General features: G+C 41.1%; 1 protein-coding gene across 1 annotated transcript; it reads right to left on the bottom strand.

The window, feature by feature from the left end:
• Nucleotides 1-19,585: 19,585 nt before the first annotated feature.
• On the bottom strand, nucleotides 19,586-21,149 carry LOC115359623 (adenosine receptor A1-like). The gene is made up of 2 exons (XM_030052177.1): nucleotides 20,752-21,149; nucleotides 19,586-20,264 (listed from the first exon to the last, which is right to left on the bottom strand). The coding sequence occupies exons 1-2, from the start codon at nucleotides 21,078-21,080 to the stop codon at nucleotides 19,613-19,615; spliced, it is 981 nt and encodes a 326-aa protein (XP_029908037.1). The 5' UTR covers nucleotides 21,081-21,149; the 3' UTR covers nucleotides 19,586-19,612.
• Nucleotides 21,150-22,206: the final 1,057 nt, after the last annotated feature.

Below are 22,206 nucleotides of genomic sequence, written 5' to 3'. Positions count from 1 at the left end.
TGTGCATCATTTTATCCACATTTCCCTGTAATTCAATAGGAAATGCATGGGATTTCTGGAAAAATTGGTATCTCCACTAGAAGTTACAATAAAGCTCTGCAGGTTTGAATAAAGCTCATCTACGCAGCATATATTTCATTTTTTCATATTTATTATTACCATCGTTTCAACATTTCAACATCTCAACATCTCATATTCTTAGGTTAGTTTATTGTATATACTTAGCCCTTATTGTCTTTAGTGTATATATTTAGTGTATTTAGTCTCTATTGTATATACTTCTTAATTTTAATTTTAATTTTATTTTATGTTTTTTATTGATGATGCTGCTGTAACGTGGGAATTTCCCAGTTTGGGATCAATAAAGTATACCTATCTATCTATACCTATCTATCTATCTATCTATGCACTTGTTATGAGGAACTCAGCAATGGGACCAACAGAGCCGAAAAGGTTTTAAGGCCAACTGAATCCCCATCCACACACACACACACACACACACACACACACGTGCACACACACACACACACACACACACACACACACACACACACACACACACACACACACACACACACACAGATGCAGACGTGCACACAGAGGTGCGGGTGAATGCACTCCATGTACATAAACACATGCACACACACAAAGGCACAAATGTCATTAAGTGCAATTACAGCTGGTGACCATTTGGGCAGGACTGGGAGAGCTGTGTGATTTGCAAAGCACATTATCCGACCAAGACCAATCAGGATCCTTTTATAATATATGGACCAATGTCAGGGTCTGACAACGAGGTATCTCTTGGCAGTTGAGGCACAGTGCACTAACAACCTGAAGAGCATATGCACTTACGTATAATTGCCAGTCCTTCTTGGAAAATGCGTGTATAGATGCTGCTCACTGTGCCCTTCAAGGACAGCTCTGTTTTTGTAACCCGGCAAAATACTGTAGAGCTGACTGTACGGAAGCAGCTGTTTTTGCCGGCGTCTATTCATCATTGTTACAGCTCCAGCATGTGAACTTTGTCTCCCTCCTCGTTGCACAGATAGCTGTGTGAAGGGTCAATGCTTTTCTGCTGTACAAATAGCAGTGCACGGTTTGAGCACTAGGAAGGCAGAGAGAAGGAAACTGTCTCCCTCTCAGGGCTGGGAATTTTCAATAATTCTTAGCTCTTGTTTTTTTTTTTTTTCAACATGCTTCAAGTGCCAAATGGGTGGGGGTTTAACTTGTCAGGAGAATTCAGTTAGAATCTGGTAAGATGTCTATCAAAAAGTATGCAGAGTTGACTTTCAAAGATTGCTTTCCTGTGATTGTTTAATTTTCTGGCACCTCTGTGGGGTAAAAAAAAAAAAAAAAAAAAAAAAGTCAATGTATTTGGGAGTATTCCCTGTCTGCCCATTCTGGTGCTACACAGTGGTCAGAGGGCTGTGTCCCCATATGACACCTGTACACTATATACAGGCTATACAGTTGAGCAAACACAGGAATGAAAGGAGAGAGGCACAGCTCACACCGGGGTTGGATATACTGTATTGGCATGCCATAAGCCTTTTCTTAATTTCCTCATGAATGCTCTTTATCTTTATGCATTATTCTGAGAAATTAGTCATGGTGAAACTACAAAAACGTAGCAAGAGAATGTGGCAAAAGGACAAGAGAACAATGGCACATTTGGAGAAAACTATGAAGTTGTGCGAGGAAGGAAGCAACGTGGAAGGTCAGATGAGAATCCCTGAGCCACCCCGAGTAAAAATCAGAACAAAGCAGCCAGAACCTTGTGTGAACTGTAACCCAAGCAGCACTGAGCCTCGTGAGAGCTTGACACACATCTTAAATGGAGGACAAGGTATCCAGGAAATAGGGCTGTAGCCTGCATTTCCTATGCTCTCTCTCTCTCTCTCTCTCTCTCTCTCTGTGTGTGTGTTTGTGTGTGTGTGTGTGTGTGTGTGTGTGTGTGTGTGTGTGTGTGTGTGTGTGTGACAGGGAGTGATAGAGACCAGCCTCTCCAGGGTAACCCAGACTCCCATGGATCCCTAACAGATGAACAGATGCCTGATGACTGAGCTGGCATGAGCTGGCATTAACATGAGAGCAAAGTCCTGAGAGTGGCTGCTGCTTGGAGTCCCAGAGCGAGGGGTGGAGGGAAGAGAGAGTGCAAAGAGCCAGCGCTCGCTCACAGACTTGTCCCCACCGTTTTTTGAAACAGGCAGTGCTCTTTTGAAATGGTGCCAATGGAGGCTGGCCCAAAGCCCTCGCAGCTGAAACTTTTACAAGCTCAGTATTCGTGAGCAGGAAGAGCGAGACACAGAAAGATTTGTAAAAGGGAGCTTGCAGCTCCTCTCCTTTTCACTCTTCGACCTGCCTCAGACACCAGCACAGTGAATCCCGTTTGCAAATCCGTAGTTGTTTGAAACTGCAAAATTCAAACCCACAAAATTGCTCCGGAAAGAAGACTGCATAAAAGGAGAAGGAATTTGTATGAAAGGAAAATGATTGATTGATTTTTAAAAGAAATAAATATATATGCACATATCTGAGGAGACAGTGACGTCACAGAGGAAGCTGCCCTGGATAATGCCTGAGGAAAGATACTGTACTGATGAGTGTGTGACTGTGGCTCTTGGGGTGGACACACTTGAAATGAAAGCGCTGTGGCCTGTTTGGGAGTGGGACTTCGGATTGTGACTAACATTTCTTGGCGATGGCCCACATGGAACAATGCCTTAGGATTTTAGCACTGCCATTTGTTTCCAGAGGTTGACCTTTTCCTCGCACTTACTTGCTTTTTACACTGCTTCTCGAAGCTGATCGGTCCAAAATATGTATGTAGAAATTCTTGCAAACATCTGGGACCTCTTATTTTGTCTGATGACAGTAAACACTGGTTTTCATTCACAACTTCAACCACATTAAACCAGAACCTTACTGGCTTCCATTTTTTTTTTCCTATTGTCTCTGCAACAAATCCAAATAAAAACACAGGCAGGTGCAGAACAGCTACAGACGTCTGAAATGACTACCGAAAATGGGAACTGTGAGGCATGTACTACCTGGGAAGGATGCCAACTGCTGACAAAAGGCTTCACTGCACGGCTCTGAGAGAAGCCTATAACTCTTTTTGCTCTGAAATGCATCGGGAATATCTGGCATTGAATTGTTTGGCCAACTGTAGATAAATCTGTCAAGCCTTTTGGATTTTTTTTTTTTTTTTTTTTTTTTTTTATACAAGACAGCATGTAAGTACTCACTTCTGATACTTTTTACCCGAGCTGATTTGTCTCCCCTTCCTACCTTTCTCTCTTTACTCCGGAGTCTTAGCCTACAGTCAAACAAGATGTCTATTTGATGACACACAATCTACATGTGACTCGAAACACTCCTCTTTGCGAGGCGAGTGCACTTGGTGAACTTGATGACTTTGCTCCGCAGCAGAACCCGGCTTGCAACGATCTCCCCGCATGCACGCTCTAAAACTAAATTCATATCTTCGGTATGTGTGTTTAAGCGAGCTTTTTGTGACCTCATGATTTCTCTTTTCTGCCTCTTTCTCTGCTCTCCCTGTCTCTCCCTTTTGGCAGCAGGGCAAAAGTGGGCAGGGAGAGAGGAGGGCATGGCCCAGAAAACTGCTCTCAAGCCCCAGCCCCTGTTCGAGTGGGGTGGCTCGCTGGTACACCACTCAGCCTTTCCCTCGTCTTGCAGGCGAAAGAGAGGGATGTGGAAATGCATTCTTGTCTCCTTTCTAACCCGCCTTTTTTTTTTCCTCCACCGCCACCATTGCCTATTCTCTGCGGGTCAACACTAGCCTGTCCTGTACAAAAAAAACTCACCTCCAGGTATTTCTAATTTTTGATTATGCTTCACTTTCTGGGCCTTACGATTCCTCTTTGGATTTCCCTGTCCCTGTGTTCCTTTTCTATCACACTTTTGCACTTCTTCTTCTACTGCTGTCATCTTCCCACTGTACACGTGTCTGCTTTGCTTGCACCGAACACAATGCCGAAATCTACGCCATTTCTGTTCCACCGAGACACACCAGGATTTTGAGTTAGCTACTGCGGTTTCTCGGATTCAGGGCATCAAATAATGCTCAAAACCAAAGCATTTGCGCGTAGTGAATGTAGTAAAGAGTCTGAAACACATGCCCCAAGTTAGGAGAAACTGCATCAGAGATGTTGCTGCCTCTAAAAGTACAGAATTGTGGTTAAAAAAAAAAAAAAGCAAGATTTAAGTAACACCTACTTCACGACAGTCTAAAGACATTACACCTACAGTGGTTGTAGAATGAGTAAACTAATGTGACCCCCTCAAAAGCAATTACTGCCTCTCTACGTTTTAAACAGGAAATGCTTTGAGATAAAAGGCATTTTAGCCTTTACACTAAGTGTTGCAGGATTATGCATTATTAGTCATAGGTGGAGAAAATCTGCAACCAGCTACTTAAAAAAAAAAAAAAGAAAAAAAAAATCCCCCAGCTGGCAATGTGTGCCATGGATTTTGCCACAAAATGAAAAAGTATCCCTGAGTAGGAAGATTAATAGTGCCCAAAAATATGTGGTTGCTGTGTTCTGCACGCAAACCAGAATGATTCTTGAAGTGGTTTGAATGCACTGCTGTTGTTTGATAGACCTGTTCAAAAACCAGTATGAACCAGATCTCTCTGATGCAAGCATTGTTCTATACATGAAGAGGCTTGTATTGTCAGATGGCACGATCTCAATTTCGGATCTTTGCGTTGGCTGAGGCTTTTCTAATGTCTAAGGGCACAAACGTCGAGAGGAAGACAAAAAAAACGAATCGTATGATTTTAAAAGCAGCAACTTGTTTTTTCCTTTGTGTTTGAGACGGCTCAGACGGTTCCATGAACCATGTTTACTGTAAAACTGATTGCGTAAACATATTGGCATGTTATAGCCCGGGTGCATTTGTGTCTGGTTTTGTTTGCACACATGCGAGTCAGCACTTGAGTGTGTGATAAAGACAGAGTATGGCATAATGTACAGAAAGGGTAAACTGGGGGAAAAAAAAGGGGGAGGGTGCAGGGAGGCTGGGCAGAGAGAGAGAGAGACACACACAGCGAGAGAATGGACTTGTTTCCTCCTCCCCCAGTTCTCCTCAGATGAACTTGCTATGCTGCTTGATGACATGTTTTTTTGGAAAGCCACAGATATCTCCCGCTATTTGCGTGTCTGTCCTCCTCGCGGTCACAGGCTCTCAGTGACGTTGTGGTTTCCAGGAACAGTCTCTTTTTTGTTGGTGCCTTTATCAGGACATATACTGTTCACAGCTTTTCAGCTCCCGATCACTGCAGCTCTTCCTGTTTGTTAGCACCACCAAAGCCGACTGAGCAGCTTTTCAGTGCCTCGTTGACTAGGCCATTTTACACAAACACGGGTCTAGCTTTGAGAACCGAGATGTACACTCTGTGAAAACGCATAACTCCTCATAAATCCAACTTGAAAACTATACTTCTGAATAGATTTGCTTGTTTTCTCAGGATTTGTTCTTACTTGCATGGAAGATGAGACTGGCAGGGTTCTCGTAAAGGAGCCAAATTGCTCACGTTGTCAGTTACAGTGAAGTACACCAAGTTAACTTAGTGTACAAAAATACTCTCCTGTGACCGTTTAAACATACTGGAACCCACTATACTTCCATCTGGCACCTATGTTCACTAAGAAAAATCATAAAAAAAGTATTTGCAAAGAATAATTTGACTCAGATATCTCGAGAATGTCACATTTGTCACTACAGCACAGTGGAACATGGATGTAATAGTTCGGCCCTGAGAGAGGAAAGTTTCCACAGCCTGCAGTGTAAAATATATAAGCCTCACTGCTCTCACAAAGTTTCACGCAACAAACAAATTCACAGTAAAGTACATTTCACATGACATAAACATATTGTAAAAGCTTAGAGCCACTCTTATTCTGAAAGTTCTATTACAAACTCACAAGAAGAGGTAATCACTCACAGCTACATGTTAGTATCAATGCTAGAAGATATTGTTATGCCAAATGTATGAAGAACTACAGAAGCAGCACTGCTTCCTTCCTTGTTACCTGACCAGGAACTATAGATTTAAATGAGCATTCTTGCTAACTCCAGCTTTTTTGCATATTGTATTATATCCTGATGTTCATTAATGTGCTCTATCCCATCAAATAAACAAATTAAAAACAAATAAATAAATAAATCGGATCGCGATAGCCACAAAAAATTAGTGTATCATCAACATATATGCACAGTATCATTCTCGATGAATCTGAATTTTTGCAAAAATTTGAAAAGTTTAGACAATTACAAAGAATAATCTGAATATCAATTTAGTATTCTTTTCTCAAAGTGATTACATGTCAACTTGCACAGTACTAGTTAGAAATAAAAAGTGGCACAGCCCCTCCACCTCCATATATTTTGAGCGGTCTTTGTTCTGTGTGTTCACTAAGCAGCAGAAGGGACAGCAATGCAGCACGTACGCTATCAGTGTGTGCCACGGTCACACTGACACCTCTTGAGTCAACAGAATGGAGGCAAGCAAAGTCCACAACAAACAAGCGTCCTATTTGGATATGCTATTTATGAAGACGTGGTAATCTCCTCTGATCAAGTCTTTTAACATAATGAACAGCCTCTCTCATTTGACCTGGGGCCCCAGAAAAACAAGGCATAGCTCCCAAAAAATGGGCGTTGTTTCTTCCCTTTTTCATGTTAAGATTATTAGGAGAATGAATAATTATTGTTCGTTCAAAAGAAAAGAAAGATAAGATTCGAATTACAATAGTATTCTCTTATATTAGAAATGTGTTTTAATTCACATTCCTCTGCATCCCCCAAAAATTCAGCGTGCAAGGCTGTTTAATTGCTCATCTGACACTGAAGAAGTAAATTTAGCCTTGAAAAGACGTGATGCACAAACAGGACACAAAGCGCCGAGCAGCAGCGTGACGAAGGAAAAGAGGGAAACTTGAACCAGAAGGAATGCTCATGGTTTTGTGGTCGGCGCAAAAATTGCTTTTTTGAGGTTTGTGCAAAGTTAAATGTCTCAAATTGTCAGTGTCCTGCAATGCCCGGTATCTCAAAGAACAATCAAACACTGAAGAGTTGCGAAAAGCTCATGGATTTTTAATTGGCAAACATGACTTCCAGAGTCTTTTAGGTTTTTTCTCCATGTGGAAAACACTGTCAAGTTAATAACAGCAGTCTTTAATTTAATGCTTCAGTAAGTAAAAAAAAAAAATAAAATAAAAATGCCGATCAACCTCAAACATCATAATCCAGAGTTCTTGACTTTTGCACCAGTGTCAATCAATGTTCAATCCTATAAGCAGATGGACTAGAGTTACTCTTCCACATTTAAATGGCAGGCTTTGTGTATAAAACATGGTGGTTGGCTCACTGTGATGCTCCATGGAAATCACTATAATTTTGTAAATCAGGCTTGAACCAAAGCCTCGCTGACAGCTATAGTGAGTGATACAGAGTGTAGGTATATGGTAGACTGTGTGTTGCTGCCAGATGAATGTTAACTCCTAGCTGATCTCGCTTTAATAAACAGGATGTATCACAGATGATGAGATTTTGACCGGGGAGCGAGTAAAACCTCAGGCCCCTATAGAACACACGTGCTCGCTGAACATATGGGTGAAGTCTGCTCGTGGAATAAAGGATCTTTCCGTGGATGCTCGAGCACCTGGCTCAGCGGTGCGGCTCGCACACTGAGCATGTGGCTGCAAGCTCTGCCACCATACCTTATTGTCTTGTCACATACACCCTTTTCTGACATGGCATCCTCTTATTGCTTGGCTGCCAATACTCTCCACCCCCCCCACCCCCCGTCAGTGGTGGGCACTGCCACACCGCATCCCCGACATCACCCCCTTTTTGCCTCATTGAGATTCAGCTTGGCACGCAGACAATGCCCATTTCTTGGCACCAAATATTGAAGAGAGCTGCATAAGAGATCCAACCTCAGTCTTTTCCCTCACAGTCGTCCCTCGTGTTCCGCCGAGCCACATGGACCAACGCCAACTTGCGATGGGTATTTTTTGTGCCTTCGTCTAGAAATACTAAATTGTTTGGTATCTGGGCATTCGACCACATGGATTTCTGTAATAAGATGAGTGTTTACAATTGTAAGAGGAGGAGAACCGCTGTGGGCATCTTCAGTCTTGAAGCAACAGTGAATGACCAGGTTATCGACATATTGAGTTCCATGTTGTTCTGAGTGAGAGATCAGATGAATGTCATGGATTCCTAAACAGTATTCCTCTGTTATACTCTGCAACAGAGCAGCCATTTTATTTTCTACACTAATCGGCAGCCTGAGAATACACTGTGAAAATCAAACCGTCACTTCCGGGGGTAAAATACTGAAAAGATTCTTGCTTGGTTCCATTCAGCAGCATAGAGACTAACTTTGTTTTGGCATATACCTCTAGCACAATGTAATTGCATGTAAAAAAAAAAAAAAAAAAAAAAAGTTCAATGCAAAAAAACCCAAAAAAACAGGCACAATCACAAATATGACATTTGGAGAGCATGACGGAGCATTTTGTAATGTAAAAAGGTAAGACAGAATGAAAAAATGGAACTGTTTGCATGCCCAACTGGCCTGTGGTTCAGAGATGTTTTCCACTCATAATTCATAAAACGTCTTTCTAAAGACATGCTAGTGGTTAAGCTGTCTTCAAATCAAACAAACTAGATAAATGGATGTTGGCTGGTATTAGTTTAATGAAGCATTTGTGAGCAATTCCTTTTTAAACTGGATCACAGGTTAGCAATGAGCAGGTTTGTGTGCAGCAGCGATAATTCTTCAGAAGGAAAAATGACCTTAAGGGTAGAAGTATTAGTGGTAAAAAGGAATTAAGTTGCAAAAGTAAAAGTAGTTATTCTGATGCATTAACCTGTAATATGCACTGTAATGTCATAGCTCTAACTACTCTATATTCTGCTGGGTAACTTAAAGTAACAGTGCATCATATCTTATGAGCTAATCATATGTTTTGCATGTGGAACTTCTTTCGGCAACATAACATCAGATAAAGTTAGTGGAGTAAAAAGTACAATACTTCCCTCTGAAATGTAGTGGAGTCATCTGACAAAACAAAAATTCTGAAAGCTCTAGGACTTTAAAAATGGCACTCAAGTGCAGGACTTCAGTAAATGTCCTTTGTTTTGCTGTGCAGTGAGTGGATCTATATCTGACCGACTCATTTAACACATTTTTATAGATGATCATGTCAAGAAAAAAAAAGAGCATTCCGTATTTTTTCATCGAGTGACTAACTTTCGAATGTTACACATATTTTGTCTTACTGTGACAAAAACCTCACCACAGCTGGGAAAAAACAAACTGTAGAGCTGGATGCAGTACCAGTTTAGTTTGCATTTTAAACAGTGTCTGGCTGGCTGAGATTCATTGAAAAAATTTTATCTTTGTGAGCACTGCCTCTGTCCATTCAGTTGGACTGCACACTTAAGAAAGTGTGACTCCTTATCAGTACGATTTTACAGAATGTATAGTTTTTATTCACAGAGAATCGTACAGTAATGACAAAGCACAACAAATATTGTTTATAGTCCTCACAACTTTTCTTGTCTAAGAAGTTGAATCTGTTTCTGCCCTCAGTCCATCCCCTCTGTATTCGCCAGCCAGTCATAGGAGTGTGATACCATTTACCATCTAATTAATTCAACATCTCAATTAAGGCCTCCCACTCTCTGCTGCCCTTGTGCCTTTTCATTCTGCCCCAGTGAGCAAGCCCTGGCACTCCCACAGCCTCATGGCCTGCCAAAACATTTCAATCACTGTCGGCATTAATTAGGCCAAAGAGGAATTCAGATTGTTAATGAACTGCCCGGCCGCTTTTCAGCGACCATGGTTCACATGCTAATTTATGCAAAGTGTCCCAGCCTTTGCATGGTTTGACCGTCGTCTACCATAACAGTGTCTGGGCTCAGTCAGCGCAGCCAAAGTATGGCTCTGTCAGGGCCCAGACAGCTCTGCCCAGCTTGTATCCCAGACTGGAGTTGGCACAGTGAACAGAGTCCTTTTTCAAAAGGACTTGAAGTGGCTTTCACACTGAGCAAAAAAAAAAAAAAAAAAAAAAACATTTTTTGAAGTCAGAGAAGTAGGTAACCTTGCATTTTCCAAAAATCATGACTAGGATTTTTTCAGACCTCAGTGTTAATTTGTGAATAACTGAATGAATTAGCAGGAATCAACTCCTAGAAATCGTTAAAGTATTAATGACCAAAATCAGTGGGTAAATCTCAGGACTCCCTTTGTTTCTCTGGGAACACAGGCAGTGGTGCAGACATTAACAATATTTTTGCACTGTGCAGGACATAACAAATCCAGTCTACTGTAGGATATGGATAGGGATAAGAAGGAGTAGGCAGAAGTTAACAGGTTGCACCGCTGATGTTGGGCATGTGTGCCAAGCAACTCCTTAAAATGGCTGAGCTACTGCCATTTTGTTTTAGTTCCATTTTGTTTTTTGCTCCCTTCACTTTGTATTGCTTGCTGGCTGTAAAGGGACATAACCAGGGGAAGACATGCTCAAACTGAGCTTTTCATTTCAGCCTGCTGGGGAGTGGAGCTGGAAAGGCTCAACCCAAGTTCCTCTGCAAAACAGGCGCTAGTTCCTGGTGCAGCTTTCCTTTATTGCATGCCAATTTCTCTCCATGCAAGTGAGTTACCTTTAAGGCCTGGACAAATTATGCCAATGTTTGACTGGATTATCATGGTGCTGGGCACACCTGTCATTCCCATATACTCATCTGTTACATTTAATTAACAAATACAGGGGCTTGGATTCATCATGTGCATAAACATGCTTGAAGTCAAGGAATCCATTCATAGTGGAAGTTTGGTGAACCAAGCCCTGGTTTTACAACATACACCCTGGCTTGTCTAGAGAGCAAATTGCTCCATGCAGGTACTTCTTGATAAAACTGTTGCCAGACTACCTCAGCCCACAGCAGGGGGTGTCATTCAAATTTCACCACACAAAAGTCTGTAAGGGTGTGTGGTATGTGCCCGTCCATGTGGGTGTATTTATAATGATAAGAGAAAATCAGACTTGAGTCTACAATAATATTTACCCATATTTTACTTGTGTGTTTTAGTCTATTTAACTGACCAGTGGGTGTGGTTAAGAAACTATTTGTGTTGTAAAGTTTAGACAGTTGCAGGACAGTCTTTTCTGAATTGTCCTGATGGGGTAAACCTGCTCATCTGATGGCCAAGCAAATGCAAACAAATGACAATTACCTGCAAAATCTTGATGACTTGTGTACAATAACACTATCTCTTTGTTTTTGTCTCACAGTTCGGCATACACATTTCTTCTGCAGCTTCTTGCAACAGTAACACCTGTCCTTAAGGCTGAGGTAGTAGATTGAATAGTTGTGGGGTTTGTGTCCTCCCTCTGAGATAACTATACAATCTACTGTCTTTCCTAAGGAGACAGACTGATCTCCTGTGATGCCCGAGACTGAACTCTGCTCACATGGCCTCATGGATAAAGGAAATGTTGCACGGAGTGACTCTTCCAGAAATAATCCATCACTCGCTCTGGAGGAGCACAATGCGAAAACAAAATGGTCTGAAGTTGCATTATGAGTGAAGAGTGAGTGAAGTGAAGCTCACTCTGTTTATTCAGTATGATCAGATGATCGGAGCCTAGCAAGGTGAGGTAGTAGGTTGTATAGTTTGTGGGATGGAGTGAATCCTATTCAGGTGATAACTATACAGTCTATTGCCTTCCTTGAGAGGTACAATGAATGCCTGGAAGTCTGTAGAATAAGACTGAGTGGTGCTCAAGGATCTGCTGGCTGTGTGGTGGAGCCCCTTTTATGCCATCTTGTGGCCAAAGAGTGACATATCGCTCTAGAAATTCTGGGAAACAGATCATCTCTCTCCTAAATAAAAAGGACTTCTGTACTGTTTATAAAGTGTCTTATAGTAGCAAAACTGAAAATCAGTTCTAAGTCATTTAGATAATTAAAGAAAAAGATTATAACTGATCTTACTCTGTGATGACAGGCATACAGGCTTATAAATGACCACAAGTTATTCTAATAAAGTACTGAAAACAGTGCGTTGTTGATTTTTATTTATCATGCCACATAAACAATATGGTATTACCACTGCACCACAAGAAATGTATTTGATTCGTAACCTTGCAGCTTCTTACGTTGAAGAGCATTTTGCAGCCAAATAAAGGTTCCATAATCAAATATTTTTAGCTTCGTCATTCATTTGATGGATTTTATAGACCGAAAATGGCAGTGCAAGTTAACTTTGGATATGTGGTTTCCAGCTCAGGAGCACGGTTATTGCAGAATGGCATCTAGAAAAAGGTGTGTGAAGCAGTAGTAGCAGTAGAATATAGAAATACAAATACCAAATACAGACAGCCTCTCCCAGGTTGGATCTATCATTATTGTTAAAAAGACTATGAGAACTGGTATAACATGCACTTATCAAATAAAGGTTAAAGGGGACACACACACACACACACACACACACACACTATATTGATAAGCTTCTAGGATACATTTCAGATGATTCCTGTGATTAAAATTCTTCAATGTCAGTCGCCAGCTGATTATTTGGCACAAATTTTTTAATGGCAGATAGGAGGAGATCATTTTTTTTAAGACTAAAAGAATGAGGTTAGGTTAATTTATGGTTTAGTAACGAAACAGAACTGTGTACTACAAAAGTGTTTTAAGGTCAAGTAAAAAAAAAAAAAAGTAATAGCAAAAAAATACATTATTATGGCGGATTTGGGCCAGTGTAGGGTACAGAAATATGGAGCGAGGGGAGGGGAGGGTAATACTCAGAGAAAAAAAGACTTTCTGAGATTAAAGGTGTAAATTAATGAGAAGAAAAAACTCAAAAAAATATTGTTTCTTTTTTTTTTTTTCTTTTTCTTTTTTTTTTTTTTGGCCAAGGAACTATCAGCTGCATCAAATTCTACTTTGCAATGGGATTAGTAACAAGGAAATCCTGAATCACAAGATTGTTTTCTTCTGAATCGGCCCAAGTCACTGTCTGAATTACATAAAATATCTTTCTGGTCAACAGTATGAGCGTATGAGTATGAGTGTTTTTATTTTAGCTATCCAGTGAAGATGGGGTAAGGATTATCAAAGATGGAGCCTGTTACAAGTTTATTGGATGAAGCAAAATTTCCAAGGTTAAAATTTTACATTTCGGAGAAAAAAAACTCACAAATTTATGAGAAAAAACCCCCGGAAAACTCATTTTTCTTCCTCTATGGGATTTAGTCTGAAGGAAATCCTGGTGATTGGAGCCCAGAATCACAATCTTCTCCTCAGCACCTGGACTTTCCAGACACTGTCCAGTTGTGTAATCTGGTAAATAAAGACATGCATGGCATTTCACTCTCATCCATGTTCAAACAAGCACATTATTTAATGCAGATGCCCTGCAGGCTCTACTGGTGGAGTTAAAGGGTCTCCAAAATTGCTGGGTTTCATCATCTAGTCAACATGAAATCACAAAATTTCATGTCAATGCAAAAAAACAAACAAAAAAAACTTTATGGCATATTAGTGTTGAGTATTAAAATTTGGCATGCTGGTGGTGCTACATGAAAGGTCATGGGTTCACCAAAACATACATTTGATGGCAATCTACTAAATGGATTCTGATGTGCTGCTCTGGATCTAACAGTGGACCAACCAAGCCTGGGTCACGCTGACACACATGGTGATGTGTTCTTGTGTTTCTCTCACCTCACTCATTTGTTGGGATGCAGACCAGAGGCCTTTCTCATTTCTCAGTTGTAAATCCTCAATTCCTCGAAAGAGGAGGCCACGCAACAGGCATTTATCAAAATGGGACATCCTTGCTCATTAGAGACTTGTTTTAATGCGCCATCAATTACTTTTGATGAATTTCACATCTGTAAATTATTACGGTCATTTCTTCTACCAAATAAAAATTTGAAGTGCTCTTTAGCTAAATAAATAAATAAGTAAATAAATCATATCCCAACTGCAGTTCTTTTATTTCCATTCCACTTTGTTGTGAAGCACAACTGGCTTTTATAAAGTCCTGTGCAAATAAACCTTATGATGATGATGATGTAGATCTGTCTGAAAGCCCTCAGACCCCTAACCTGATATATTGTATTTCAGAAGTCGTCTATAGTGGGTGAATAGTTTCACATTATGAAAATGTGGCGCCGGTTTGGGATAAATAATGTGATGAGTAAAAATTAACTGAGTGAGGTAGGAGTGTCAAGCTCCAATTCCTTCTGACTCTTTTTTTTTTTTTTTTTTTTTGTGCTCAAAATACACAGCAACAGTTGAAACTCATTCAAAGTCGTTATGTAGGAAAATGTAAATGAGCACAAGAGTTTGTAATTCTTGAACCCTGTCAGGCTCAACCCAATCACAGTGGTTCAGGCTCAGATTATTTATCCCAGAGTCGGGTTCTCTGCTGAGGAGAAAATGAACTTGAACATGAAGTTGAATTTGAATGTTTTGATGTGCAGGTGGGTGGGGACTCACGGCTCTGACGTGTTCCAGAAATTACAGACTAGATGAGAAAAACAAAACACTAAACCCAGAGGCTGTGTGTTCAGTGGCTCTGGCCCTCTCTCCCGCTCAGAGGCTTCTTCCTCTCAGAGGGAGTCTTTCCTCGCCACAGTCGCCCTCAGTTTCAGACAGACCAAACCACAACCCGCCTTATCACTTCTAGGTTGATCAAGTACATATAGATAGGTCCATGCTTTAATTTAATGGGCTGAACAAAAGTATGGCACTAACTTTTTAGGAATTACAGCCAGTTTTATACATCGTCACACCACTTTCAGAGGCTCAAAAGTCATTCTCTCATTCCATGACAACTTAAGAAAATAAAAGGTCTGGAGTTCATTTCATTTCTGGAGTTCATTCAAGTGTTTGCATTTGCATTTGGTAGCTGTTTATCAGAACCCTCAACATGCGATCCAAAGAGATGCTGGTGCAGGTGAGGGAGGCCGTTATTAGGCTTAGAAAGCAAGTAAAATCTATCCGACGGATAGCCAAATCAACAGTTTGGTATATCCTGAAAAAGAAGGAATGCACTGGTAAGATCAGCAACACCAAAAGACCTGGAAGACCATGGAAGACATCTAAAGTGGCTAACCGAGGAATTCTGTCCCTGGTGAAGAAAAACCCATTCACAACATCTAGGGAAGTAAAAAAGACTGTGGAGGAGGCAGACGTATCATTTTCCAAATCTACAGTCAAGAGACGTTTGTGAGAAAATAAATACAAAGGGTCTACAGCAAGGTGCAAACCACTGGTGTCACTCAAGAACAGCAAGGTCAGATTAGACTTTGTAAAAAACATCTAAAAAACCTGCCTGACTCTGGAACAAGGTTCTTTGGACAGATGAAATGAAAATGAACTTGTACCAGAATGATGGGAAGAGAAAAGTGTGGAGAATGAAAGGAACAGCTCATGACCCAAAGCAGAGCACATCATCCAGGCCTAGACTGTACATCGGGAGAGGGAGAACCAGGAGGATTCCCGAAGTGCCGGCCTGTCACTGGCCCGGCGGCCTGCCTGTCTTTTTTTTTTTTTTTTTTTAGAGATGTTGCTGGCCAGGCCAGTCAGCACCCGCCCCAACAGTCCGAGTATGTTGTAAACACAGGCAGCATGTTGAGGAGGAGGTGTTGCAACTCACGTGTGTGTGTCTGACTGTGGAGGTTAATACATTAATTCCCCAAATCCGGGGGAAAAAGAGGAAAGGTGTGGAAAGGGAGAAAGAAAAAAAAGGTACTTGAGGAAGACGCGGTCCTGCAGTGCACCCAACTCAGCCCGCATTTTATCTTCACCTGCTGAAGACCAAACTGAAGTCAGAAAGACCCGCAAACCAGCAGCACCTGAAGGAGCTGCAGTAAAGGCTTGGTAGAGTGTCTCAGGGGAGGAAACTCAGAATTTGGTGATGTCCATGTGTTCCAGACTTCAGGACTTTCCTCCAGATATTAAATATAATCCTTATAATTATAGTTATGTATGCTATATATAGTTTATCCAGTTATTTTGAGCCCCTGAAATTGGCATGAAAAGGTATAAAACTGGCTGTAATTCCTAAAAGGTTAATGCCATATTTTTATTCAACCACCTAAATTAAAGCTGAAAGTCTGCACTTCAATCTCATCTTGATTTCTCCATTTCCAATCCACTGTGGTGGTGTACAAGGGCAAAATTATAATTACTGTACCACTGTGCAAATACCTGTGGACCTATCTGCTTTTATGCCTAAAAAAAAAAAAATAAATAAAAATAAATAGTTTTGACAACCTACAGAGCCCTGGAAGAGCTAAAACACACAGTTTGCATGAAAAAAAATTACTGGCATCAATATGCTGATTTGTATCAAATCACTGAACACAGTGTAAACCATGAAACACCGTTATCTGCTGAGCCACTATAACTTCGAATTAATTTTAAAAATTAATTCAAAGTTAAACATTTTAAATTTGAAAACATTTTAAATGCAATACACAAAATTTTTTATCTGTAATACACAATGTTTGTAATGTCCATTCTTTAATATTTATTGTGATTATTTATTTTATTTTATTTTATCATAATTTATTACTATTTCTTTCATATTTACTGGGTGTGTGCTTGTTGTCTTATTAATTGCACTGATCAGGAGTAGCGCTCCTGATTGTGTTGTACTTGGGTTTTCTATTCTATTCTGTCTGAAAGACAATGGCAGATTTCATAGCTGTTGATGGATTTACAGTTTACAGAAGGGTATCTTAAATCTGAATGTTATTAATCATTAGTGGGCAAGCAGGCAGCTTGCACACTCATGTTCTTCCTACTATTTCTTTCCAGACGCAATACACACTAATGCCGGAATGTTTGGAGAGCCTACCAGGGAGAAAGTTTTTTTGGCACGTAACTACTTCCATACCTTTCGTTTTAGGCCCACACAATGAATTGGAAAAATGTGTGACCTGATTGGGAGACGTTTGCTATTTCTTTTATAAGGAATCTGACTTACGGAATTTTCGCAATTCCAATTTACGGAAAATCTGGGCCATGCGAAATGAATTGGCAAAACTTTGGAAGGCTCCAGGGCACAGAGCTTTTGACCTGCGTCCACGCACCAAATACAAAAAACGTGCGTCTTGTGGAGAAGAAGCGGTGTGTCGATTTTCAAGGCGCTCCAACTTTACATTTTTCTGCAATTCCAGTTTGAAGTCGGAATTTCGGCCGCAGTACACAGTAATGGCGGAATGTTTGGAGTGCCAGAGTGAGTGACATCATGGCTAGAGTGCAGCAGCCCTGAAAAATCGTCTAAAAATTTTGTCTTTTACTTGCTCCCCTGGCCACAATTTTCACTCCACATGCATAAATTCGGGTAAAGTAGTAGGAAAACTAGTTTTGGTTTGAAAAATATAAATACAGAAGCAAAGTAGCTTAAACTTTTTAAAAGGTGACACTTAACGAGGCAGGAGTGCCAGCTCTCTCCCCCATAGACTCCCATTATACCTGGAACCCAAAATCTGGGGAGAGAAGAACAAACACACACTTTTTTAACTCGCAAAATTACAGTCATTCTTTGGACTTGGAATATAATTTTTACACATTTTGAAAGCCCAAAGCCTTATGTTTCCTCTGATACATTTTATTTTTAGATTGGACTTATTGTCATTGATTAATAAGCATTTCTTTGAGCATTACTTTGAGGAGATTATCTCATAACACCACTGTCACTCATGCTGTGAACTTTCTAGAACTCTGTCTCTGGGCAGACAGTGACACACCTGCCTGTCATCGGCTACATGACACACACACGGTGGCATTTAGGGTTTCTGTAATTTGGATTTCTGTGTTCTTTTTGTGCTATGAGTGTATTTGGATGCTAGATATTTCTACAATGCAGGTGTATGACTTTTACTTTAGCGGAAGATAAAAGTATGTCTTTCATCACTGGCCATGAAACTCACATTCATCTATGTCTATAAATATTTACCTTTCAGTATAAATTTCAAAGCGATTTCAATTTGACTCTGGCATTTCCAAATCTCCCTGAATGCCTCGGTTTCTCTCCTGTTCTGTTTGAGTGGCCACTGGCACTGCTGCCACTACATCCCAGCCTTTGCCCCAAACACTAAAGCAAGTCTGTAGCAATCACCCCAAACACCATAGCGACCCCATAGCAACCACCCCAAATACCATAGCAACCATCCAGAACACCATAGCAACCACCTAGCAACGCCCTAACAACCATCCAGAACACCATAGCAACCGCCTAGCAACACCCTAGCAACCGCCCAGAAGACCATAGCAACCACCTAGCAACACCCTAGCAACCACCCAGAACACTATAGCAACCACCTAGCAACCACCTAGCAACCACCCAGAACACCATAGCAACCGCCAAGCAACACTGTAGCAGCCAACCAGAACAGAACCAGCAGAACCAGCTTGCCCACGCAGTTTCCAGAAACTGCACTTTTCTAGTTATTTTTAAAATTCATATTTTGTGTACACAAATTGTAGACAAACACATACACACAAATCATCATCATCATCATCATCATCATCATAGATAAACTATGGCCTCTCTGAAGTCTGTGACAACCAGTCAAAACAAGCAGATGGCTCGCAGTCAAAGAAGGGAATTCTTGACACTTGCACTTCTTTGTTCAGTGTTTATTGTTTTAGTGTATTGTATAATAAGGACTGTCCAAAAAATAAGGTCTTTGATTCTACATGACTGTCACCAAAACCTGATTTCCTCCACTTATGTAAAAATGTTTCTGCTGTCAAAACATGATTGTACCTGCACTTAGGATACGACATGACATCACATCATTGCCAGTGGCCTAAGAAAATGAACAGCAAATGACAGACTGTACTGAGAAATGGACATTGCCAATAGTTGTTAGTTAACAATGGTCAAGTGCTCTTGAGCTTGCTTGGTTAAAAATAAAATATATCATCAATTGTTACAATATGTTTATAGGCCTACCTAGTGGTTATTAATGATATGGTGATATGCCACATGCAACCTGCAAAAAGATAGGCCTACAATGTTCGGCCTGTCAACATACTCTATTTCTGATATGCAAGATGATTTTTCATTTTTCTGTTTTGTTTGTTTGTTTTGTTTTGGGGTTTTTTTGTCCCGAAAGAAAGGCAACATAGTCTCCAGGAAAGATTGTACTCTCTGTTGACATTAAGTTGAAGAACTGGAACTTAGAGACAGAAATACAACAGTGATCTGAAACCTTTCATACAAGTGGAAGTTACTCAGCAGGGAGGTTTTCGTAATACAGACACACATGGAAAGCCTCCTCCCTCCCCCTTCGTCACACACACACACACACACACACAGAGACACACACACACAGATTTCTGAAGAAAAATGTGTACAAATGCTGTGGCGCACATTGCCACATTAAAAGATACAGTTTTAGTCCTCGTGTCATTTAGTCCTTGTGTTAATAGTTTAGCAAGTAACTGCAATAATGAGGAACAAAAAAGCTCAGTCCACCTGAGCCTATAGGATGAAAAGAGCACATTAAGAAAAAGAACAAAAGAAAGCCTCTGCTCAGTTATTTTTGGCCACGCTGTTAATGTTGCTACTGGGATTGTTGTCCGAGGTCTGGCTTGTCTGAGATTGTTGCTGTTCTTCTCCACATAAAATATACTGTCTGCAGATCCTCACATACGCCAGCTTGATCTTAGGGATTTTGAAGGCATACACGACTGGGTTCACAGCTGAGTTAGCATGGGAGAGCAGGATGCCGACATAGAAAGCTTTTTGTGGCACATCAGACACCTTACCAAAGTAGACGATACAGTTCATTATGTGCAAAGGAAGCCAACTAAGAGCAAACAGCACCAAGACCAGAGACAAAGAACCTGCTAGATTTCTCTCTTTCTTAAGGTAGGTATGAGAGTGGGATTGGGCATTGCTCCCCGGTTTGTCTCGAAGGTTCCCCCGAATTGTACAGAAGATGTAGCAGTACATCACAGCCATAACCAAAAGAGGTATCAGTGTACAGAGGAAGAAGTTGAAGTAAACCAGGTACGACATGGGGATCACATCTATGAACTTGCATAAGATGGTGGAGGAGTTGCTGGGTGGGGTTCCATCATTGTACCATCCAAGCATGGGTGTGAAGCTCAGTGCTACTGACACCAGCCAACACCCTGCAACCACCAGCCACGTGTGTCTCTGTGTTACAGTCCTTTTGTACCTGCGAAAAAAGAGCAGTAATTACTAGCTATCAAGTATCATCTATGTATGTATATATCAATCCTACAGTATGAAAACTATTTGAATCAGAAATTTGTGTTTAAGTGTCTTTGTATCTGTCAAGAGGGAGAGGAGATCAAATGCAGCAAATGGCTTGGGCTCAGATTTGAACCTGAACTGCTGCGGTAAACACGCAGCCTTGTTGAGAGCTACGCACTCCATCAGGTGACCTACCAGGGAGCCCCAAATATACACAATTTATGGTGTATAAAAATATCACCACTACAGTTGCAGAAAACAGTTGTTGCAAAACAACACCCGTAAATGGTGATGAAATCAATAACGAATAAATTAAAAATGCTTATCATTGTGCCATTTTTCAACGCTTTACCATTTTTCAATGTTCCATCAAAATCTCGGTGTCGTCATGGGTGCATGCATGGGTCATGTGAAATGCGTGCATTAGCACAGATCAGCTGACAGCTTACCTGAGAGGTATAAAAACACGGAGGAAGCGGTCCACCGCGATAGCTGCCAGGGACAAGACTGAGGCCAGGGTCAACAGAATGACAGTGCAGCTGATGAAGAGACAGGCGTGGACTGCAGTGTGCACCCAGCCATCCACCAACACGGCCAGCGGTATCGCCACACACCCCACCATGAAGTCAGCCACAGCCAGAGAAGCCATAAAGCAGAAGGTCGGCTGCTGCAGACTTTTGCTGGTCCACACTGCCCAGATCACCAGGACGTTACCCACACAGCAGCTAACGGCAATCAGCATCTCCAGTAATGTGTAGATCGTCTCCCCCACGTCCATTGTGCTGTCTGTCCAGATGTTGGTCTAAATGGTGCAGTGTGTGTGCTAAGCACCATACAAACATGAAGTACTGTGACAGCTTTCTCTGAAGCTTTTGAGGAAGTCAAGTTTTTTTTTTTTTTAGACCAAGCTGAGATGACACCCTTTGATTATTCTCTTGTAAGCTGTGCATGATTCTGACAAAGCAAGCTTAAAGGGATAGTTCGCATTTTTGGACAGGAAGTTGTATGAAATCCTCTGTGGCAGTGTAGTGCATGAAAAGTTTTTTTTTTTTTTTTTTTACTTCAGGTGTCCCATAGCCAAAGTTCTGGCTTCCTGGTTTGCTGGGGTCAGAAAAATAAAATGTTTTGCTTCTCAAAACAACATGTATGACATGCCATCACCTGGGAGAGCTAGACATAGAGAGAGAAGCTTATTGTCAGAGAAGAAAAACAACAATGGTGCGGACTTGTAGTTTCCTGGCAAAATACATAAAGCTTTCGCCTTATGTATTTCACTGGTTTCCTGTCACCAGCTATCCTCTTCAACAACTTTGGCCTCATGGAGTCGGTTTCAGCAGCGAAACCAAGATGGCAGGGAGTAAAAAACTTTGTGTGTGTAGAGCACATGACAGCAAAGAGGATTATGTCCCCACAAACCCAGGAAAGAGGAAACAACATGTTTTGAAGAGCAGTGCTGTGCCAGCCCACCAGGTAAGAAAATCAGCTTATCACACAGGATCATCAGACGCGTGAAGCTTCTACATAATATAACACTATATGATGGCCATTATCATAATTGTCTGCTTCAGTGTGAAGGTGTAATTGTTTTAGGCTAGTAAGGATGACCAAAGGAAAAGATAGTCAAGAATTTCTGTTGTCAGCTTTGTAGGGTCAAACATACTGTGTGTTACGTCAGAGCGCCCCGCAGTTTTTTTTTTCTGAGAGTGGTGATTGTCCAGATATTGTTTTCATAGAAACCAAACCCACAGCTAATAAAACAACATGCCGTTTCTGATGAGATGCTGATTGAGACTCTCCACAGGGCCCTGCAAGTGTCAACATGGGCCTAGCCTACTCATATCTGCTGATACTGATGGAGCGAAAATGGGCCGAGTGAACATGTCCAAAAATGCAAACTGTCCCTT

This window comes from Myripristis murdjan, chromosome 5, assembly GCF_902150065.1.
Source record: "Myripristis murdjan chromosome 5, fMyrMur1.1, whole genome shotgun sequence".
Lineage (NCBI taxonomy): Eukaryota > Metazoa > Chordata > Actinopteri > Holocentriformes > Holocentridae > Myripristis > Myripristis murdjan.
This window is presented reverse-complemented; position numbering and strand designations above follow the sequence as displayed.